Source organism: Durio zibethinus, chromosome 24, assembly GCF_047325235.1.
Source record: "Durio zibethinus cultivar Kanyao isolate XHJ-2024 chromosome 24, ASM4732523v1, whole genome shotgun sequence".
Classification (NCBI taxonomy): Eukaryota; Viridiplantae; Streptophyta; class Magnoliopsida; order Malvales; family Malvaceae; genus Durio; species Durio zibethinus.
In genome coordinates this window covers 7,649,384-7,670,921 of record NC_143185.1, presented here as the reverse complement: position 1 = coordinate 7,670,921, position 21,538 = coordinate 7,649,384, and the positions used below count along the sequence as shown (strand labels likewise).

At 32.9% G+C, this 21,538-nt stretch overlaps 1 protein-coding gene across 1 annotated transcript; it reads right to left on the bottom strand.

Annotated features, from left to right (window-relative positions):
- Positions 1–178: 178 nt before the first annotated feature.
- Positions 179–5,205, bottom strand: LOC111316347 (uncharacterized). The gene is made up of 8 exons (XM_089753726.1): positions 5,101–5,205; positions 4,400–4,732; positions 3,423–3,905; positions 2,675–2,827; positions 2,067–2,171; positions 1,881–1,928; positions 1,194–1,630; positions 179–891 (listed from the first exon to the last, which is right to left on the bottom strand). Exons 2-8 carry the CDS (start codon positions 4,722–4,724, stop codon positions 286–288), a joined length of 2,157 nt encoding a protein of 718 aa, XP_089609852.1. The 5' UTR covers positions 4,725–4,732; positions 5,101–5,205; the 3' UTR covers positions 179–285.
- Between the last annotated feature and the right edge of the window lie 16,333 nt (positions 5,206–21,538).

Here is a 21,538-nt window from a genome sequence, read left to right as displayed (position 1 = left end):
GAAAAAAAATCATTTAAAAATTAAAACAGGCCGTAAATTTTAAAAGAGATTTACACCAAATTTATAAATTATCTGGAGCTATGATGGTTAGTAAATTTAATACTAGCTAGTAGTTTTTACACAAAATGTTATAGTGGACAACATGTATCGTATACATTAAAAAGAAAAAAAAAAACAATTTAATTCTCAATATAAGAAGAGTGATTATTCATGCGAATTAAAGCAAACAACGGAGCAATTATGTCAATCAAATTACAAAATAGAGGATTAATACAATTTGCTAAGCTATTTAAGTTTGTGCTTGTCGAAGATGCGACAACAATATGTAGAAATCAGCATTTCAATCAGAAGAGGGAACTGTAACAATGCAAAGAAAGCAATTGGAACGGTTGAAAGAATGATGACTGGAATTGAAACCCAAGCCAAACGTTCCTGGAGGGTAACGAAAATGGCAGAGGCAAAGGCTATCATCATGGTGACTATAGAGAAGAAAAGAGTAAAAAGACCAAGTATGGATTTTGCAGGCAACGAATGAAGGAAATCTTTCTCTGAATAGTGGGACGTCAAAACTCCTAAGAAAACTAAGACGGAAGTAGAGGAAGAAAAAAGGGAGAGAGAATTCGCGATGACGAAAACCAAAAATGCATTGGATCTTAGGAAAATTGGGGCGCCTGTTTTCTCGTCGTTACCCCCTGGAACTGTGAAAGCTGATGTGAACATGACTGCAGCGATGAGAGTAGCCACAACCATGCAGGATGCTGCATTGTTCTTCATCCATTTCTCCCCTTCTTTGATCAGCTCCTTGTGCTCATGAGAAAATAATGATGCTGGAGTTCTGTTGTTTTCGTTTAATTCTTCCTCAAATTTTGGGGGTAGAATCTGCCTCAACTCCTAATCAACATTCATCAGAATACCATTTTTTATCAATTATGAATTCATTTGAAATAATAATGTATATACAGTATGAGATAGGACCATTGTCCATCCTATATATCACCCTTGAAAATTTTAAACTTCACTTGCAAATTTAAATGCATATCGAGTAAGTGTTTATGTAATTGTATGTGCATCTAGTTACACGGACTCGATATATGCATTTAAACATATAATTGTTGAGTTTAAAAATTTCACGGTCAACATCAAATAAAATAAGCTTTAGAAAAAAAAATATTAATGTTTAGAAAATATATCACCTCAAACCATTGTAGCTCCCTTTGCATTTGCAGGGCGGCTCCAGAGAAACGATCAAGTCGAGAGGGAGGGGACAACTTGGCCGCTAGGTGTAAAAAATTATTACGAAAACTATCATGTCGAATCAACGATATGCGCTGCTTTGAGCCCAATCTGAAAACATGGTTAAACATCTTTTCTTGGCGTAGAACAATTGCATTTGCAAAAAGAGTTCGACCCTTTTTGTCTTTCCTCCATATAATTTCGGGATAGAGTTTTATTATTTCATCAATAAACTCAATCATGCCATGCTTGATAGCATCGTAGATTGCCTTATCCAATTCAATTTTTTCCAATTGCTTGTTTTCTAAACCCGATATCTCCTTAATTATGAGTCTGAGGAGTTCCAGGGCTTGATCATGTTTTAACTTTGCATCGTGGATGCGCTTAATATCAGGGACTGCAAATTGAAGGAAATTATAAAGCAAATATTTGTATAAGGATCAGCAAAAACAACAACAAAGTACAAAATTTTTAATCTGAAACTTAATTAAACTGATTTATATAACCATTTTTAAAATACAATATCTAATAAATTTGATATGAATATCCTAATATTTGCGATCGTTTCTCTATTTTTTAAACTGCAATTTTTTTGTATAAAACAAAAAAGTGCAAAAGTTTTCATTAAGGAGATGTTTGCTGCGTACCTAACCATTTTATAGGCTTCCAAGCAAATTTGATTAGCGAACCAAGCACTGCAAGAAAAGGTTAAATTTGGCTCCAAACTTACTAAAATAAATAAAATAGTTGATTAAAGAAAATATCACTTTCAAAATAGGGGAAAATTTTTCAAAAACATGTGAAATTAATTGTATATTTCAACATATATATACCATCACTTGGACCCCGTTTGTGCCTTGTGATGCTCTCTTCATCACCCTGTGGTTGACCATTGGTTAGTTTCTCACCTTCTAATTCTATTTTTGATATCTTTATACCTGCAAAAAACAGTTTCATAAGCTCATCACATTTTCCATCAATTATAATACATATATATATATATATATATTCATGGATTACACTTTGCTTAACATTTCCAACAAGAGCATAAACTGTACCTTTCAAATAAAGTTATAAATATATGTAATTTTTTTTTTTTTACAAATGAAAACCACAATCTAAAAATAAAAGAAAAAACTGTAAGTGTTGAAATTTAAATTTCAAATAAATAAATATTATTTCTTAAAAATAATTATATATATAAATTGGATTAAATTTTGAATTCAAATATTAATAATTGATAAAGATCGAAGAATACTTTATTTTTACATAGCTTGAACCTTGCGCATGACTAGTTATTATGAGAATCAACAAAAGTTAACTTGTCAAAAGAGGCCTGATCAAACTTGAAACCGACCATCTTTATGAAAAAATAATAATAATAAAAAGGCCTAGTTGGAAATAAAAGAAAAGGATTGAAAATGTATGTGTGTATACTTACATGAGTCGTAGATCCAACTTTTCCAAAATACGAAACTGCTTCCACTCCAGAATGCTGATGGTTTATGGGCCAACAACTTGATGGCATAATTTCTGTTTTTATCTTCCGTAACCCCAAGTTTTGGATATGATTTTAGCAAACTTAAAGCTAAATCTACAGCAAGACCAAAACAAAAAAAACATATAAACCAGAATTAATCTCTCAGTACTATGCTGTATAAATTGATGCCATTAAATTAAAAAGAAACACAACTAAAGTGACACTAAAGCCTGAGCTAGCTTGAAAATGGGGGTAAAAGATTTTGAAATTTAATATTTTAAGGTTAACTTTAATAACATTACTAAATATTCAATACTAGGTTAAAATTTTATTACTTGACTGAATTAATCTATAGAAAAATATTTATACTTGAATTTATTTAGAGGAGTTGATGACAAATACATGAAAAAAAAATTATTTTATTAGTTATGATAATTGAATTTTGTTCATTTGGTTTTTAAGGTTAATGAATATAATTATAATTAATGAAATAAAAGTTTATAGTCTTAGATCTATGCATCGGATCAAGAATTTAAGAAACTCAAAAGCTTGTTTCAGTATTATCTAAAATTTTTATAAAAATCGAAAGTATGGGTACTTTATATAATTTTGGGATATTATATTAATTTTCAATCACAATGCAATAGTAAAATGAAAAAAAAAAGAAAAGAAGAGGATTTTCTTCAAGGATCCAAACAAGAAAACTCACCAAAAATCCCATCAGCAATGAGTGAATTGAGAAGTGTGGCACCACTTCGGTCTTCATTTTCTGGTTTCAGTATTTCCTTTGGAGTAATGGAGTAAAGATAGCGAACCATGCCCTTCGCACTAAACAACGAAGCCACAACCACTGGGAGCGCCCCATGTGAATTCTTCACCGTGGGCAAGTTGGGATTTTTCTCCACCATAGCCCTCACCATCTCGGTGGATTCGTTGATCGTAGCAATGGAAAAGGCCGTTTCCCCCATGTCGTTTTTGAGTTTCAAGTCATCTTCGTCCATTCTCCTCACCAATTCCATCACTGTCTCATCTTTTCCGGCGAGAACAGCGACGTGAAGGGCGGTGTCACCTTTCAGTGTAATCTTTTTTCTCACGGCAATTGGTTTGATGCCAAGGAACATTTTCACAATCCCCAAATCTCCCTTTTCAATTGCCCTGTAAAGGTCATCATACTGGAACACATCTGATTCCCCTGCAATGTAAGTATTTCTTTCTCTGCTATTATAATAAATCCAAACCTAAAATCAAAGTCATGTTATACGAACTCTTCACTTTACTCATATAATTTTTTATTTTAAAACTTAATAATTTGAATTCAAAATGATTTCAAGAGGTTATCCGAACATGAAATCACTTTCTCATTTTTTCAACCTAAAGTGAAGCCAATTTTACACCTAAATCATGACTCCATGTAACATACAGTGGCGGATCCGAAAAGTAAAAGTTTGAAATAATATATTATTATATTATTATAATTGTTTATGATGAGTGTTTATCTAAAAAAATGTAATTGCTTCATTATCAACACTATCAAATAAATTTTATTCAGTATATCTAATTAAACAATTATTCAACAAGAATCATTGTTAATATTATCAAAAAAAATTTTCAATAAATTTATCAATTTTATTAATGAAAAATTTATTCAGTTTTAGTGTAACGAATAAAATGTATATAATTTATTACCTTCATTGAGTAACAAGCCACAACCTTGTGGCGGTGGTGCTGAAAGCTTTTCCGCCAACCGATCCCAATGGTATTTGGCTGACTCGTTTCCGCCAAATTTGGCAATGGTGTCAACCCCGCATGAGATTTGAATTGCATGTAATGCCTTTGCATTTCTTTTAACCCAGGAATCGTATTTGTTTTTGTCACATTTTTGTGGTTCATTTTCATCTCCACACACTACGCCCCAAAGCCCTTCGGATATCAAATAGCTTTTCAAACAATTCTTCCAATTCTCGTGGTTTGCTTCAGTCAGTTTATCACTTACAATGCCTGCAAATGCCATTTTTCCTTCTGCATGACAAAAGATTAAAAAACTATATTTAAAAAAGTCAAAGAAATATATATTATATAATGTCAATAAGCAAATTGGCCTTCAACCAATTAGTTTTCCTTTTTTTTTTTTTTTCAATAGTTTTTTTATATTACTTGTAACGTTTTTGGGATAAATGGGCACCACAAATTCAGAAAAAATTTGAAAAACAATCAGCTGGGATCATCTTACAAAACTAATTAATTAATAAGGAATTGAGCATTTATGATCAGGAGAATTAAATTTCTTGTATTTAGATTCAAGCTTAATGTGGACTATATAAGGACAAACTGTGAAAACGCAATGGATAATTAATTAGAAAGAAAATAAGATTTATGATGATACTTACATGAATTTATTTTGCTTCAAATCAACTTATTGCATTGAAAGGTTGATGTGTTTGATTCGGTAAGTGGAATGCATAATGGTGTCTTATATATTAGGGTGGGTAACGGTTTAATCGGTTTGAATTGGATTTGGTTTTTTTGAATAATATATAGCATTATAAATATTAAAATTTGATCTAAATTTAAATTGATTTTTTTTTTAAATTGATCTAATCTTAATCAAATTTTATTAATTTGATTTGGTTCAATTTAACAATTTTTAAAAATTAAAATTTGTTATATATTATTTTAATATGATTTTTAATATATTTAAATAGAATTAGATATAAAATAATTATTTTTATTTTATAAAAATTTAAAAAATATATAAATTAATAAAAATATATCATTTGATTTGATTTGATTTTTTTTTTCACATTTTAATTTAAAATTTGATCCAAACTTAATTTATATTTAATATCCAAATTTAATTCAAATCAAATAAAAAAAATTTCGATCTAAACCAAATCAAATTCCATAATTTTTAATTGATTTTCAGTTTTTTCAGTTTCCTTCCCCACCAATATATACCATAACTCAGTTAAAAAGATAACTCTTCTTTATTGTTTTATATCTATTTGTCCTTTCTTTGCTTTTTCCTTTTCTTTATTCCACTTGCCTTGGATACGAGGGCACCATTTCAATTACACATGTAAAAATTATCAGTGGAATATTAATTCATGTGCTTTTTGTAGGATACTTTCCTTTGTTCTTATAAATCTTTGTTAAGTGGCATGCATCCAACTTTGAGTTTAGTGGAAGCAATACTTAGCTTCTCTAGTGATTTTCAACTTATATTTTGTTTAATCACTCATGGCCGCAGCACTCCTCGCACACAAACTATAAAAGAAAAAGAAAATAGAAGAAGAAAAAGTAAAAAGGAATTGCTCAAGTTACTTGTTCCCCGTCGAATATATTTGTTCCTTTTCTTTTCAAAGCCTTTGTATTAAGCTTCTGTTAAAAAGAAAAAATCATCATCAACAAAACTTGAGTTTCTTAAAATTAGATTTGGTCCATAGAATGAGAAAAATTATTGCTAAAAATAAGATAATATTGGATAAACAGAAAATAACTCAAATTTATTGTTATTATTAAAAAGATAAAACAAATTCTCTAACAATATATTTTCTTAAAAATAGATAATGCCAATTTAAGGACAAATATTTTGTCTCTATTAATTTGGACTCATTGGATTACAATTTCTTCATAGGTTTTACTTTTTTGTGATAAAAAAGAAGCAATAGTCTAAGGATAAAGGAAAAGATTGCAAGTGTTAATATTTAAATCATAAATTTGCTAGATGCCATCTCTTATGGGTGGATACTAATAATTCTATGAAATAGAGTTATTTCTAGTACTTAAATGTATTAATTTTTCTTTGTTCCTCGTAAAATAAGGTTATCTATACTTCTAATGTGCTTATTTTGCCTTTGTGTAGAAATGATGAAGAAAAGATTGAATCTTGGTAATTCTTGAAGAATCTTGATCAATCTTGATAGTTTCTTGGTACATTTGGAGCAATCTTGATAGTTTCTAGCGAGTTATTGATAAATATTGGAATTCTTGGTGAATTTTGTAATGAAAACATGAGACCCACACCAACTTATGAGATATTATTTGCTTTGACTCGAAAGTCTCATGGTTTTGTCATACAAAAGATATTTCATAGTCTTTACTTATATATCATAATACATTCTTAAAATAACCTAATGTGGGATTAGGGTATCACAAACTCCTCAATTAAAACTTAACGTCCTCATCAAGCCTAACATAAAACACACATAGAACCACAAAATCAGGATCACACAGACATTAGGATTCTATAGGTGACTCCCACGGTCTAGCACTTACCTATAGTTAAACTAGTCACTTTGATACTATTTGTGGAGACTCGCACCTAAGTTACAAGGTATTGTTTACTTTGATCTAAAAGTTTCACAGTTTTGTCTTACAAAAGATGCCTTACAAGTATGAGTTTAGATCTCTACATATATAGATAGCAGATCCTCACAATTTCTCAATATGGGATTAAGTTATCACAAACTCCTCTTATTAAAGCTTGACATCCTCATCAAGCTCATCATAAAGCACACACAAAATCGTAAAATGAATATCACACTAGACGTTAGAATTCTAGAGGTGGTTGGCACCGTGTAACACTAAACTCTTGTATGACTGATGATTGGTTTGATACCATTTGTTGAGACTCGTATCTAACCTACGAGGCATTATTCATTTTAATCCAAAAGTTTTACAATTTTATCCTACAAAAGAACCTCATAAGTATGGGTTGTCTAACGGTTTTGAGATCGCAAGACGTAAAAATGAGATGTTTTAAAATCGAAAAAAAAAATAAAAAGAGGGAGTCGCCACCAATCTTTGTTAGGGTGTGATTGGCCACCCAAAAGTTTATCTTTTTAATAAAACTATAAAAACGAGTTTAAAGTCTTATCAAAAAGATAAATTTCGGTCTACGAAAAATCAGGTTGGGTCCGGGAGTCGGTTACGCGTGGGAAAAGATTAGCACCCCCACAACGCCCATAAATTGGTACCATTTAATTATGCGCTATTTTCGACGTTGGATAAAAATGGTTTTAATTTGAAATTTAACATTAATTCCCTTCATTTTAAAAATATTTTTGCTAAAATTTTTATTTAGGAATATTGAGAAAATCTTTAAGTTAAAGAATTATCCTGAAATCCTCCAACATCTAGGCAGAATTTGAAATAACTCTTTTCACTTAAGATTTAACACAACAGTCCTTAAAATGAAATAACGCTCTTTATAAAAAATTGTTGGTGACTCTCCAACATCTAGGTAGAGTACCAATAATTATTTTTTGGAATGTTATTTTTATTTTATTTTGTAATATCACAAAAAGATTTTTTTTAGTATTATTTTTTTATTATAAGATATTTTATCACTAAGTAGTAAATAAAAAATTAAAGAGAGAATAGTACAAGTAAATACTAATAATAACATGCTAACGTATATCATGCTAATGAATGTTATGTAAAATGAGATGCAATTTAAGAGTTGGATTCTTAAATATAATGAGATCACCCCGACTCTCCAACATCTAGGCAAAGCTTAGGTGCGACTGTTTATATTTAAGATCCTAATTTACCGTTATCCTTTTTTTTATTTATTGATCTTATCATTAATGCGATTTAAGAAATCGTGTGAAAAGACTTCACGAAGTAAAATTTCCTAAATACCCCATCATCTAGGCGGTATTCGGGAACAAATTGCTTCAAATGGAATTTTCATACGTGTCCTTAGGATTTTTTAGGACTTTGGATTTCGAGGATTTTGGACTTTTGGGGGTTTTGGATTTTAGGGATTTTGGATTTTTAGGAGTTTTAGAAACCTATGATTTTGAAAATTAAGAATTAGTGTTTAAGATTTCGTTTTTAAGAAAATACAAACATCTCTAAAAATCCTTAACATCTAGGCGGATTTTCGAAGCAAGTTCGATTTTAGTGATTTTTGAAAATTAATTTAAAAATTTTTTTATATTTATTTTTTTATGAAAATTTATTAATAATAATTCCCCAACATCTAGGTGAAATTATTTCTTTTAAAAAAATATTTTTATTCCCTCCAACATCTAGGCAGGGAAAATAATAAAAATTATTTTTTTGAACATTTTAATATATTTTAATTATTATTTGTTTTCAATTTTATTATTATTAACATAATTAAACACTTATTCTAACAAATTTATCATGCATAAATATAAAAAAATAACAAAAATAATAATATAAAAAATAAAAAATTCAAAAAAAAATTTTGTTTACCTGAACCGGATCAGTCAACACTGGTCCGGGCGGTCTAACCGGTTCAGCAGTTGGATCGACGGTTCGGGCAATCTGACCGGTTCAGTCCGATCCATTGGTGGTTCATATGAACCGATTCAAGGTTGGTTGGTATGAGTCGTCGAGTCGGGTTACGCGGATCTCGAGTCGGGTTCGAGTCAATGCGTGGATCCTTCTTTGGTTAAAACGACGTCGTTTTGGGCTTTTATTGAAACGACGTTGTTTTGGCTAGTGACAGTTTATATAAAAGTAAAAAAAAAATTTTTTCGTCATTTTTTTTAGTCTTCAGAAAAAAAATAGCTTTTTTTTTTCTCTTCTTCTTCAGCTGCACGCCAGCCGACCGTCGGTACTGCTGTCGTTCGTCGGTCACCGGTGGTCGAAAAAATCCCAAAATTCTCCCACAAACTCTTCTCGACATCCTAAGTGCAATCTGGCCTTCTTTTCACCAAACACGGCCTTGATTCGCGTAGATAGGGTTTTGAAGTTTTCGATAAATTTTTTTTTTGTGTCGAAAACTAACTGGTACCTTTCTTTGTTGGTGCAGGTGGCTCGGCGCTGAGGTTCCTCCTTACGGGGAGGACTGTGATTTCATTTTGGTTTTTATTTCTATTTTTTTTTTTACGTTTTTTTTTCTTTTTCGGCTAGATGGTGCTCGTGTATTTTGAGGGGGGTAGCTGTGTGTTTGAAAATGGATTTTTTCTTTTTGTTTCCGAGAGCTGACCAATCCCCAATGAGGAAGATGGTTGGGGATTTTAAAGGGTTTCTATTTAAGGGAATCTAGGTGGCTATAGGTAGGTTGTAAGTAGGCTGAGAAAGCTGGTCAGGGGATTGGTTGGGTTGGTTGGGGAGTTGGTTGGGTGGCTGACAGGGAGTTGGTCGGAGTAGTTCGGCATCATATCAACCCCTTGACTTCTGTCTTATTTTCGCTTTTTTTTGTTTGTTTTGTTAAATATTATTATTATTATTATAAAAATAAAACAGTAGACCTGGACAAAATCGGTGTCAACAGCTGTCCCTCTTTGTACATTACTGAGAATCAAGAATAGGACAAAGACAAAGACAACGATTTTGTCTGAAAATAAATTCTCTTGGAAAAGCTCCTCTCAGCAAAGGCTCAACAACTTTAAAATCTCATTTGGAAAAGCTCCTCTCAACAGAGGCTCAATAACTTTAAAATTCTCATCTTGGAAAAGCTCCTCTCAACAAAGGCTCAACAACTTTAAAATCTCATCTGGAAAAGCTCCTCTCAATAGAGGCTCCACAACTTTAAAATCTCATCTAGAAAAGCTCCTCCTAACAGAGGCTCTACAACTTTAAAATTCTCATCTTGGAAATTTCAAATTTGAGTTCTCATCTTTGAACAAGTAAATTTTTCTCTTTTGAATTCCTTTGTTTAATCATCGTCTTTACCAAAATCTTGTTTTTCATTAAGAAATGAAAATTTTCTATCTTTGTTACAACTTCTCATGAATGTATGCACTGAGTGCTCATAATGCAATGCATGTAATGCAATCAAAATCATTCATTGTAGTAAAAAGGTTCTCCAAATCTCTCGCTTTCGATTTCTTTTATCCGAATTCTTATATGACCTATCTGTTCTCAACATCTGACCATAATTTTTTTTTAAAAGTCTGCAACATCAATGTCTTGTCATGCTTTTCTCATCCCTTTTCATTTGCCTTTGTCAACTTTAAAAGTAATGCTGAGATCTTTCATATATATTTTTTTTTCATCATTTTAAGTTCAAGACAAATAAAATGTAATCACATTTCTTTAATGGACAAAAATATCAGATAAGGATAAAGCAAATGATAGGCATTATTTTTAAAAGAAAGATAATGTATTTCATATGGCTGACAACAAGTGTATGTCAAAGTGTTTGAGTTGAAATAAAGGTGTCAAAAGAATGATCACAAGATAATCATGAACAAAATATTCTCAGATTCTTTCTCTAAAACTAAATCAGATGACTTCTTTGATTATTCAGAGTTCGTCAAACTACACTTGCCTTTGCATTGTGGGATCTTTTCTTGATGATGCTTTTGCTTCACATCTAAGCCACCTTTTCAGGTTTTCAACTTAGATAAGTTATCATCATTTTTTTTCTTTTTTTATTTTTATTTTTTTTAAGCAAAATATTTCTTCACAACATCTGAATTTATTGGGGTAGGTAAATTACCTCCATCCATTTCTGCCAAAATCAATGCCCTATCAGAAAAAACCTTTTTCACCACATACGGGCCTTTCCAATTTGGTATCCATTTCCCCCGATTATCATGTTGATTTGGAAGGATTCTTTTTAGCACTAAGTCTCCTTCTCTAAAGCAACGAGGATGAGTTTTCTTGTTATGTGCTCTCATCATCTTCTTTTGATATAATTGACCATGACAAAGTGCTGATAGTCTTTTCTCTTCAATGAGGTTTAACTGTTCATAGTGATTTTGAACCCATTCTGCTTCTTCTTACCTCCATCAGGACTCTCAGTGAGGGAATTTCCACTTCGATCGGTAGCACAGCTTCTATTCCATATACCAAAGAGAACGGTGTGGCCCTAGTAGATGTTCTGACTGATGTTCTATAAGCATGCAAGGTAAAAGGTAACTTCTCATGCCAATCTTTGTAAGTTTCAGTCATTTTCTCCAGGATTCTTTTGATATTCTTATTCGCAGCCTCCACTGCCCTATTCATTTTCGGATGATATGGTGTCGAATTACGATGACGAATCTTGAACTAAGTGCATATTTCATTCATCACTTTGTTATTCAAGTTTTTGGCATTATCAGAAATAATTATCTCTGGAAGCCCATAGCTGCATATTATCTCTTTTTTTATGAACTTACATACCACAGATCGGGTCACACTAGCATATGATGTAGCCTCTACCCATTTGGTAAAGTAATCAATCATCACAAAAATGAATCTATGCCCATTCGAAGTTTTTGGAGTGATGGGACCAATGACATCCATGCCCCACATAGAGAATGGCCAAAGAAGAGCTAAAACGTGTAATGTTGATGGCGAAGCATGAATCTTGTTAGCATAAATCTGACATTTATGACATTTCCTAGCATAATCAATACAGTCTCCCTCTATTGTCAACCAATAATAGCCAGCCCTCATAATTTGTCTAGCCATCATATGACCATTTGCATGTGCCCCACAAACTCCATCATGCACTCCTTCAATAATTTTTTTTGTTTCAGCTGTATTTACACATCTTAAGAGCACTTGATCTCGACCTCTTTTGTAAAGGATATCTCCATCAATGAAGAAACTCATAGTAGAGTTTGGCCTGACTCTCAAATAACTCCCTAGTGGAGTCGCCAAGCTGTCGTAACGGTTTTAAGACCGCCAGACGTAAAAATGAGATATTTTAAAATCGAAAAAAAAAATAAAAAGAGGGACTCGCCACCAATCTTTGTCAAGGTGTGATTGGCCACCCAAAAGTTTATCTTTTTAATAAAACTATAAAAACGAGTTTAAAGTCTTATCAAAAAGATAAATTTCGATCTACGAAAAATCAGGTTGGGTCTGGGTGTCGGTTATGCGTGGGGAAGGATTAGCACCCCCACAACACCTATAAATTGGTACCATTTAATTATGCGCTATTTTCGACGTTGGATAGAAATGGTTTTAATTTGAAATTTAACATTAATTCCCTTCATTTTATAAATATTTTTGCTAAAATTTTTATTTAGGAATATTGAGAAAATCTTTAAGTTAAAGAATTATCATGAAATCTTCCAACATCTAGGTAGAATTTGAAATAACTCTTTTCGCTTAAGATTTAACACAACAATCCTTAAAATGAAATAACGCTCTTTATAGAAAATTGTTGGTGACTCTCCAACATCTAGGCAGAGTACCAATAATTATTTTTTGGAATGTTATTTTTATTTTATTTTGTAATATCACAAAAAGATTTTTTTTTAGCATTATTTTTTATTATAAGATATTTTATCACTAAGTAGTGAATAAAAAATTAAAGAGAGAATAATACAAGTAAATACTAATAATAACTTGCTAACGTATATAATACTAATGAATATCATGTAAAATGAGATGCAATTTAAGAGTTGAATTCTTAAATATAATGAGACCACCCCGACTCTCCAACATCTAGGCAGAGCTTAGGTGCGACTGTTTATATTTAAGATCCCAATTTACCGTTATCTTTTTTTTTTATTTATTGATCTTATCATTAATGCGATTATAAAATCGTGTGAAAAGACTTCACGAAGTAAAATTTCCTAAATACCCCATCATCTAGGCGGTATTCGGGAACAAATTGCTTCAAATAGAATTTTCATACGTGTTCTTAGGATTTTTTAGGACTTTGGATTTCGAGGATTTTGGACTTTTTGGGGTTTTGGATTTTAGGGATTTTGGATTTTTAGGAGTTTTAGAAACCTATGATTTTGAAAATTAAGAATTAGTGTTTAAGATTTCATTTTTAAGAAAATACAAACATCTCTAAAAATTCTCAACATCTAGGCAGATTTTCGAAGCAAGTTCGATTTTAGTGATTTTTAAAAATTAATTTAAAAATTTTTTTATATTTATTTTTTTATGAAAATTTATTAATAATAATTCCCCAACATCTAGGCGAAATTATTTCTTTTAAAAAAATATTTTTATTCCCTCCAACATCTAGGCAGGGAAAATAATAAAAATTATTTTTTTAAACATTTTAATATATTTTAATTATTATTTATTTTCAATTTTATTATTATTAGAACAATTAAACACTTATTCTAACAAATTTATCATGCATAAATATTAAAAAAATAACAAAAATAATAATATAAAAAAATAGAAAATTAAAAAAAAATTTTTTTTACCTGAACCGGACCGGTCAACGCTGGTCCAGGCGATCTAACCGGTTCAGCAGTTAGATTGGCGGTTCGGGTGATCTGACCGATTCAGTCCAATCCACTGGTGGTTCGTATGAATCAGTTCAAGGCTGGCTGGAACGAGTCGTCGGGTCGGGTTACGCGGATCTCGAGTCGGGTTCGGGTCAACGCGCGGATCCTTCTTTGGTTAAAATGGCATCGTTTTGGGCTTTTATTGAAACGATGTCATTTTGGCTAGTGACAGTTTATATAAAAGTAAAAAAAAAAATTTTCGTCATTTTTTTTTTAATCTTTAAAAAAAAATAGCTTTTTTTTTTTCTCTTCTTCTTCAGCCGCACGTCGACCGGTCGTCGGTGCTGTCGCCGTTCGTCGGTCACCGGTGGTCGATAAAATCATAAAATTCTCCCACAAACTCTTCTCGACCTCCTTAGCACAATCTGGCCTCCTTTTCACAAAAAAGGGCCTTGATTCTCGTAGATAGGGTTTTGAAGTTTTCGATAATTTTTTTTTGTGTCAAAAGCTAACTGGTACCTTTCTTTGTTGGTGCAGGTGGCTCGGCGCTGAGGTTCCTCCTTACGGGGAGGACTATGATTTCGTTTTGGTTTTTGTTTTTGTTTTTGTGTTTTTATTTTTTTTGTGTTTTTTTTTTCTTTTTCGGCTAGATGGTGCTCGTGTATTTTGAGGGTGGTAGCTGTGTGTTTGAAAATGGATTTTTTCTTTTTGTTTTCGAGAGCTGACCGATCCCCAATGAGGAAGATGGTTGGGGATTTTAAAGGGTTTCTATTTAGGGGAATCTAGGTGGCTATAGGTAGGTTGTAAGTAGGCTGAGAGAGTTGGTCAGGGGATTGGTTGGGTTGGTTGGGGAGTTGGTTGAGTGGTTGACAGGGAGTTGGTCGGAGCAGTTTGGTATCGTACCAACCCCTTGACTTCTGTCTTATTTCTGTTTTGTTTTTTGTTTGTTTTGTTTGTTTTGTTTTTTGTTTGTTTTGTTAAATATTATTATTATTATTATAAAAATAAAACAGTAGACCTGGACAAAATCGGTGTCTATAGCTGTCCCTCTTTGCACATTATTGAGAATCAGGAATAGGGCAAAGACAAAGCAACGATTTTGTCTGAAAATAAATTCTCTTGAAAAAGCTCCTCTCAGCAGAGGCTCAATAACTTTAAAATCTCATTTGGAAAAGCTCCTCTCAACAGAGGCTCCACAACTTTAAAATTCTCATCTTGGAAAAGCTCCTCTCAACAGAGGCTCCACAACTTTAAAATTCTCATCTTGGAAAAGCTCCTCTCAACAGAGGCTCAACAACTTTAAAATCTCATCCGGAAAAGCTCCTTTCAATAGAGGCTCCACAACTTTAAAATCTCATCTGGAAAAGCTCATCCCAACAGAGGCTCCACAACTTTAAAATTCTCATCTTTGAAATTTCAAATTTGAGTTCTCATCTTTAAACAAGTAAATTTATCTCTTTTGAATTCCTTTGTTTGATCATCGTCTTTACCAAAATGTTGTTTTTCATTAAGAAATGAAAATTTTCTATCTTTGTTACAACTTCTCATGAATGCATGTACTGAGTGCTCATAATGCAATGCATGTAATGCAATCAAAATCATTCATTGTAGTAAAAAGGTTCTCAAAATTTCTCGCTTTCGGTTTTTTTTATCCAAATTCTTATATGACCTATCTGTTCTCAACATCTGACCATAATTTTTTTTCAAAAGTCTGCAACATCAATGTCTTGTCATGCTTTTCTCATCCTTTTTCATTTGCCTTTGTCAACTTTAAAAGTAATGCTGAGATCTTTCATATCTGTTTTTCTTTTCATCATTTTAAGTTCAAGACAAATAAATTGTAATCACATTTCTCTAATGGACAAAAATATCAGATAAGAAAAAAGGAAAAGATAGGCATTATTTTCAAAAAAAAGATAATGTATTTCATATGACTGACAACAAGTGCATGTCAAAGTGTTTGAGTTGAAATAAAGGTGTCAAAAAAATGATCACAAGATAATCATGAACAAAATATTCTCAGATTCTTTCTCTAAAACTAAATCAGATGACTTCTTTGATTATTCAGAGTTCGTCAAACTACATTTGCCCTTGCATTGTGGGATCTTTTTTTGATGATGCTTTTGCTTCACATCTAAGTCACCTTTTCAGGTTTTCAACTTAGATAAGTTATCATCATTTTTTTTATTTTTTTTTTATTTTTTTTAAGCAAAATATTTCTTCACAACATCTGAATTTATTGGGGTAGGTAAATTACCTCCGTCCATTTCTGTCAAAATCAATGCCCCACCAGAAAAGGCCTTTTTCACCACATACAGGCCTTCCCAATTTGGTGTCCATTTCCCCCGATTATCATGTTGATTTGGAAGGATTCTTTTTAGCACTAAGTCTCATTCTCTAAAGCAAGGGGGACGAGTTTTCTTGTTATGTGCTCTCATCATCCTCTTTTGATATAATTGACCATGACAAAGTGCTGATAGTCTTTTCTCTTCAATGAGGTTTAACTGCTCGTAACGATTTTGAACCCATTCTGCTTCCTCTAACTCTACCTCCATCAGGACTCTCAGTGAGGGAATTTCCACTTCGATTGGTAGCACAGCTTCCATTCCATATACCAAAGAGAACGGTGTGGCCCCAATAGATGTTCTGACTGATGTTCTATAAGCATGCAAGGTAAAAGGCAACTTCTCATGCCAATCTTTGTAAGTTTCAGTCTTTTTTTCCAAGATTCTTTTGATATTCTTATTCGCAGCCTCCACTGCCCCATTCATTTTCGGATGATATGGTACCGAATTACGATGACGAATCTTGAACTGAGTGCATACTTCATTAATCACTTTGTTATTCAATTTTTTGGCATTATCAGAAATAATTATCTCTGGAAGCCCATATCTGCATATTATCTCTCTTTTTATGAACTCACATACCACAGATCGAGTCACGCTAGCATATGATGCAGCCTCTACCCATTTGGTGAAGTAATCAATCATCACAAAAATGAATCTATGCCCATTCAAAGTTTTTAAAGTGATGGGACCAATGACATCCATGCCCCACATAGAGAATGGCCAAGAAAGAGCTAGAACGTGTAATGTTGATGGCAGAGCATGAATCTTGTCAGTATAAATCTGACATTTATGACATTTCCTAGCATAATCAATACAGTCTCCCTCTATTGTCAACCAATAATAGCCAGCCCTCATAATTTGTCTAGTCATCATATGACCATTTGCATGTGCCCCACAAACTCCATCATGCACTTCTTCAATAATTTTTTTTGCTTCAGCTGTATTTACACATCTTAAGAGCACTTGATCTCGACCTCTTTTGTAAAGGATATCTTCATCAATGAAAAAACTCATAGCCAATATTCTGATAGTCCTCTTATCATTTTCTGTTGCAAGTTCTGGGTATTGCTGGCTTTTAATGTATTGCATGATATCATGATACCATGGCCTTCCATCAATTTCTTTTTCAACACCTAAGCAATGTGTTGTTACATCTTTCACATCCAGCTTGATGGGTTGAATTTCAGTATTTGTATCTATTTTGATCATTGTAGCTAGAGTAGCTAGTGCATCAATAATTTGGTTTTCCTCTCTAGGTAGATGATCAAATTGAACTTCTTTAAATTGCTTAACCAATTCAGAGATGTATTTATGGTACCGAATTAACTTAGAGTCTCTTGTCTCCCATTCACCTCGTAACTGATAGATGACTAGAGCTGAATCTCCAAACACATCTAACACTTTGATCTTCTTTTCAATTGTTGCTTGTAGACCCATAACACAGGCCTCATATTCAACCATATTGTTTGTGCAATTAAAATTAATCTGGCCGTGATGGGGTAATAATGTCCATCAGGAGATATCAAAATTGCCCCAATATCATGACCCAAAGCATTAGTAGCTCCATCAAAATACATCCTCCATGATTTTTTAACAAGTTCATTTTCTTCAATGACCATCACATCTTCATCAGAAAAATCTAATTTCATTGGTTCATAATCTTCGACTGTACGATCAGCAAGGAATTCAGCTATTGCACTCCCTTTAATTACCTTTTGAGTCACATAAATGATATCATATTCTGAAAGCATAACTTGCCACCGTGCTATTCTTCCTGTCAATGAGGGCTTTTCGAAGATATATTTAATAGGATCCAGCTTTGCTATGAGCCAAGTAGTGTGATAAAGCATGTATTGTCTAAGCCTTCGAGCTGTCCAAGTTAATGCATAACACATCTTCTCTAATGGTGAATACTTTGACTCATAATCAGTGAACTTCTTGCTCAAGTAGTAAATTGCTCGTTCTTTCTTATCAGTTTCATCTCTTTGCCCCAACACACATCCCATTGAATTTTCATGCACTGTCAAGTACAAAATCAAAGGTTTTCCTGACATTGGTGGCACCAACACAGGTGGATTTGATAAGTATTCTTTGATCTTATCAAAAGCTTCTTGGCATTCGTCATTCTATTCTCCAGGATCATATTTTCTAAGAAGCTTGAAAATAGGATTATACTTATAAGTGAGTTGAGAGATGAAACGAGCAATATAATTTAATCTCCCTAAGAAGCCTCACACTTCTTTTGAGGTATGATGAGGAGATAAGTTTTGGATGGCTTGTATCTTATTTGGATCAACTTCAATTTCTTTTTCACTGACTACAAAGCCCAATAGTTTTCTTGATTTGGCTCCAAATGTACATTTGGTCAGATTCAACTTTAACTGAAATCTTCTCAACCTGTCGAACAACTTTTTGAGACTGACTATATGATCCTCTCCTTCACGAGATTTTGCAATCATATCATCTACATACACTTCTATCTCTTTATGCATCATGTCATGAAAAAGAGTCACCATTGCTCTTTGATAAGTAGCACCAGCATTTTTCAACCCAAAAGGTATGAGTTTGTAACAGAATGTTCCCCACATGGTCACAAATGTAGTTTTCTCCATATCATCTCGAGCCATTTTGATCTAATTATAACCTGAAAAACCATCAATAAAGGAAAATATGGAGTGCCTAGCAGTATTATCCACTAGAGTATCGATGTGAGGTAAAAGAAAGTTATCCTTGGGGCTTGCTCTATTCAAATCTCGATAATTGACACACATTCTCACTTTTTCATCCTTCTTAGGAACTGGCACTATGTTGGCTACCCATTTAGGATATTTTGCCACTTCCAAAAATCCACCATCGAATTGTTTTTTCACTTCCTCTTTAATTTTTAGCAGCATCTCTGGTTTCATGCGTCTTAGCTTTTGCTGCATCGACTTACATCCTGGTTTTAAAGGTAACTTGTGCTCTACAATATCAATGCTGAGTCCTAGCATATCTTGATAAGTCCACGCGAATACATCTACATATTCTTAGAGCAGTTCTTTTAGCTTCTGTCTTTCAGCTGGTAAAAGAGATGTACCAACTTTAACCTCTCTTTTGTTCTCACCATCTCCCAAATTTATTGATTCAGTAATTTCTTGGTGGGGTTCAATTGGCTTATCTTCATGTCCTATTAATTTTAACAAATTAAGAGGCAGTATATAGTTATCTGAATCTTTCTCATTATTAAGTTCATTAACATAAATTAAGTTTTCAAAATCAAATCTGAGATTATTGCCATGATTATCTTCGTGTTCATTGTTTGGGACCCTGCAAAGGGTAAGATGAAGAGAATATTGGCACACAAAAATAGAATGGCAAGAAAATGTATGAAGGAAAAGAATGAAAGGTAAAATAAAGATAAAAACAATAGAAGAAATGTGGATGCATCTTCTAAGTCTTTTATTAAAATGACAAATATAAACACACCATAAAAGATCTTCTAATACTCGTAGAAAGTAATTAGGGATTTAAAGTTTCACATTACTTTTCCAAAGTTTTAAAAACAACAGGTAGCTCTGTAACTTTCCAATTATCCAGCTTAAAATCTCAAGGACAAGGGTGCACGAACAGCTCTTCACTTCGACTCTTTTTTTCTCCATCATCCACCATTTGAATGGCCAGCTCTAAAAATTTTTCCACGAATCCTGCACTTAAGGCTCCCGATAAATCTGGATAAATATATCCTCCCGAGTGAAAAGAATTATAAAGGTATGGAATAACTATCGACTCTGACTCCAACTTATATCCCTTAAGATTAGCTATCCTCTTATCTCTTTTCTCATTCACCATTCTTACTCTGTCCCCTCTTGTTGGCTTATATCCCAAGCCAAACCTGTCTCTCTTTTCATATATGGCCGATGGCTTCGTGACTCCTTGCAGGTTCTTTCCAAGTCTGACTTTATGTCGCCATCCCATCTTGGTAAGCTGTCTAATTATCATTTTAGTAGTCGTAGATAAGTGTGATGAATACAATTTAGATCTTTCAGCTATATACATTACATTGGCAATCTCGAAAGATCTATAAGTACATTCTAAAGCTTCATCTGTCGATTCCACATAAGGAGTATTTATCGGTTGAGTTACCAATAAATCTTCTTCTCCTGCCACACATGTTAGCTTCCCTTCAACAATGAATTTAACTTTCTGATGTAATGAGGATAGGACAGCACTTGTCATATGGATCCATGATCTACCCAATAAACAACTATATGAAGGAGAGATGTCCATGACTTGAAATTTCACGTTGAAAGTACATGGGCCAATCTGCAATGGCACTTCTATATCTCTCAACACTTCTCTTCTGGCTCCATCAAAGGCTCTCACTATCATATGACTAGGTTTCATATAAGATCCATCAACAGAAAGTTTTGCCAGAGTAGTTGCAGGCATAACATTGATGGATAAGCCATTATCAATCAAAACCTTAGCCATTATATGACTTTTACATTTCACAGTAATGTGAAGAGCCCTGGTATTTCCTCTACCCTCAGGAGGAATCTCTTCATCATTGAAAGAGATATAGTTTGAAATTGTTAGATTGCTAACAAGCTATTCCACATATTCAACAAAAGCATTGTGAAACACATATGCTTGATTTAGTACTTTCAGCAAAGCATTACGGTGTGACTCTGAATTGAGCAATAATGACAATAGCAAAATTCTAGCTGGCATCTTGTTAAGCTGTTCTATCACGCTATACTCATTATGTTTTATTAACTTCAAAAATTCACCTGCTTCACTCTCAGATACTGGCTTCTGACATTCTTTTTTTGGTACTGCATCAAGTTCAGTCTGACTTTCATTTTTTTCTCCTACCTTGGCTTTCTCTTTTCTAGCTTTTTCTAGAGCCTCTGGGGTATAGCACCTGCCACTTCGAGTTATGCTTCATACACCCGTTATGTTGGCAGTATCTAGGTTGACTATGATATCATAATCGTACTTTCAAAGTACTGCTTTATCATTCTGATATGAAAAAAAGCCAGGAACTTTAATTGTCACCACTGGTCGAGAGACGGGTTTTTTTAAGTTCGATGTTGGCTTCTCATCATAATAGATAGTTACTGGTTTACGCCTAAACTTATTCTTTGAATCAATGGTAGACACTTTCACTAACTCTTCTCTCTCTTGGTAAAACTCCATTCGACCTTCATCCATTAATTTTTGCACCTTCTGACGGAATTGGTGATAATTCTCGATAGAATGCCCCATAACACCTCCGTGATAATTGCAGCTTTCAGTTGAGTTAATTACTTCAGAGGAATTTTGAGGTTCTATTGGCTTCAACATGTCAGTTTTGACCAATACTTCGAACACCTTAACCATTGGACTCT

What these genes read in the sequence shown, in the direction of transcription:
- LOC111316347 (XM_089753726.1), bottom strand. Translation starts at nt 4,724, where the DNA reads ATGGCATTTGCAGGCATTGTAAGTGATAAACTGACTGAAGCAAACCAC. An exon ending in AAGTTGGATCTACGACTCAT is followed by an intron (nt 2,172 to 2,674) that starts GTAAGTATACAC and finishes TGTTTTTTGCAG; the next exon opens with GTATAAAGATATCAAAAATA. An exon ending in CAAACGGGGTCCAAGTGATG is followed by an intron (nt 1,929 to 2,066) that starts GTATATATATGT and finishes CTTTTCTTGCAG; the next exon opens with TGCTTGGTTCGCTAATCAAA.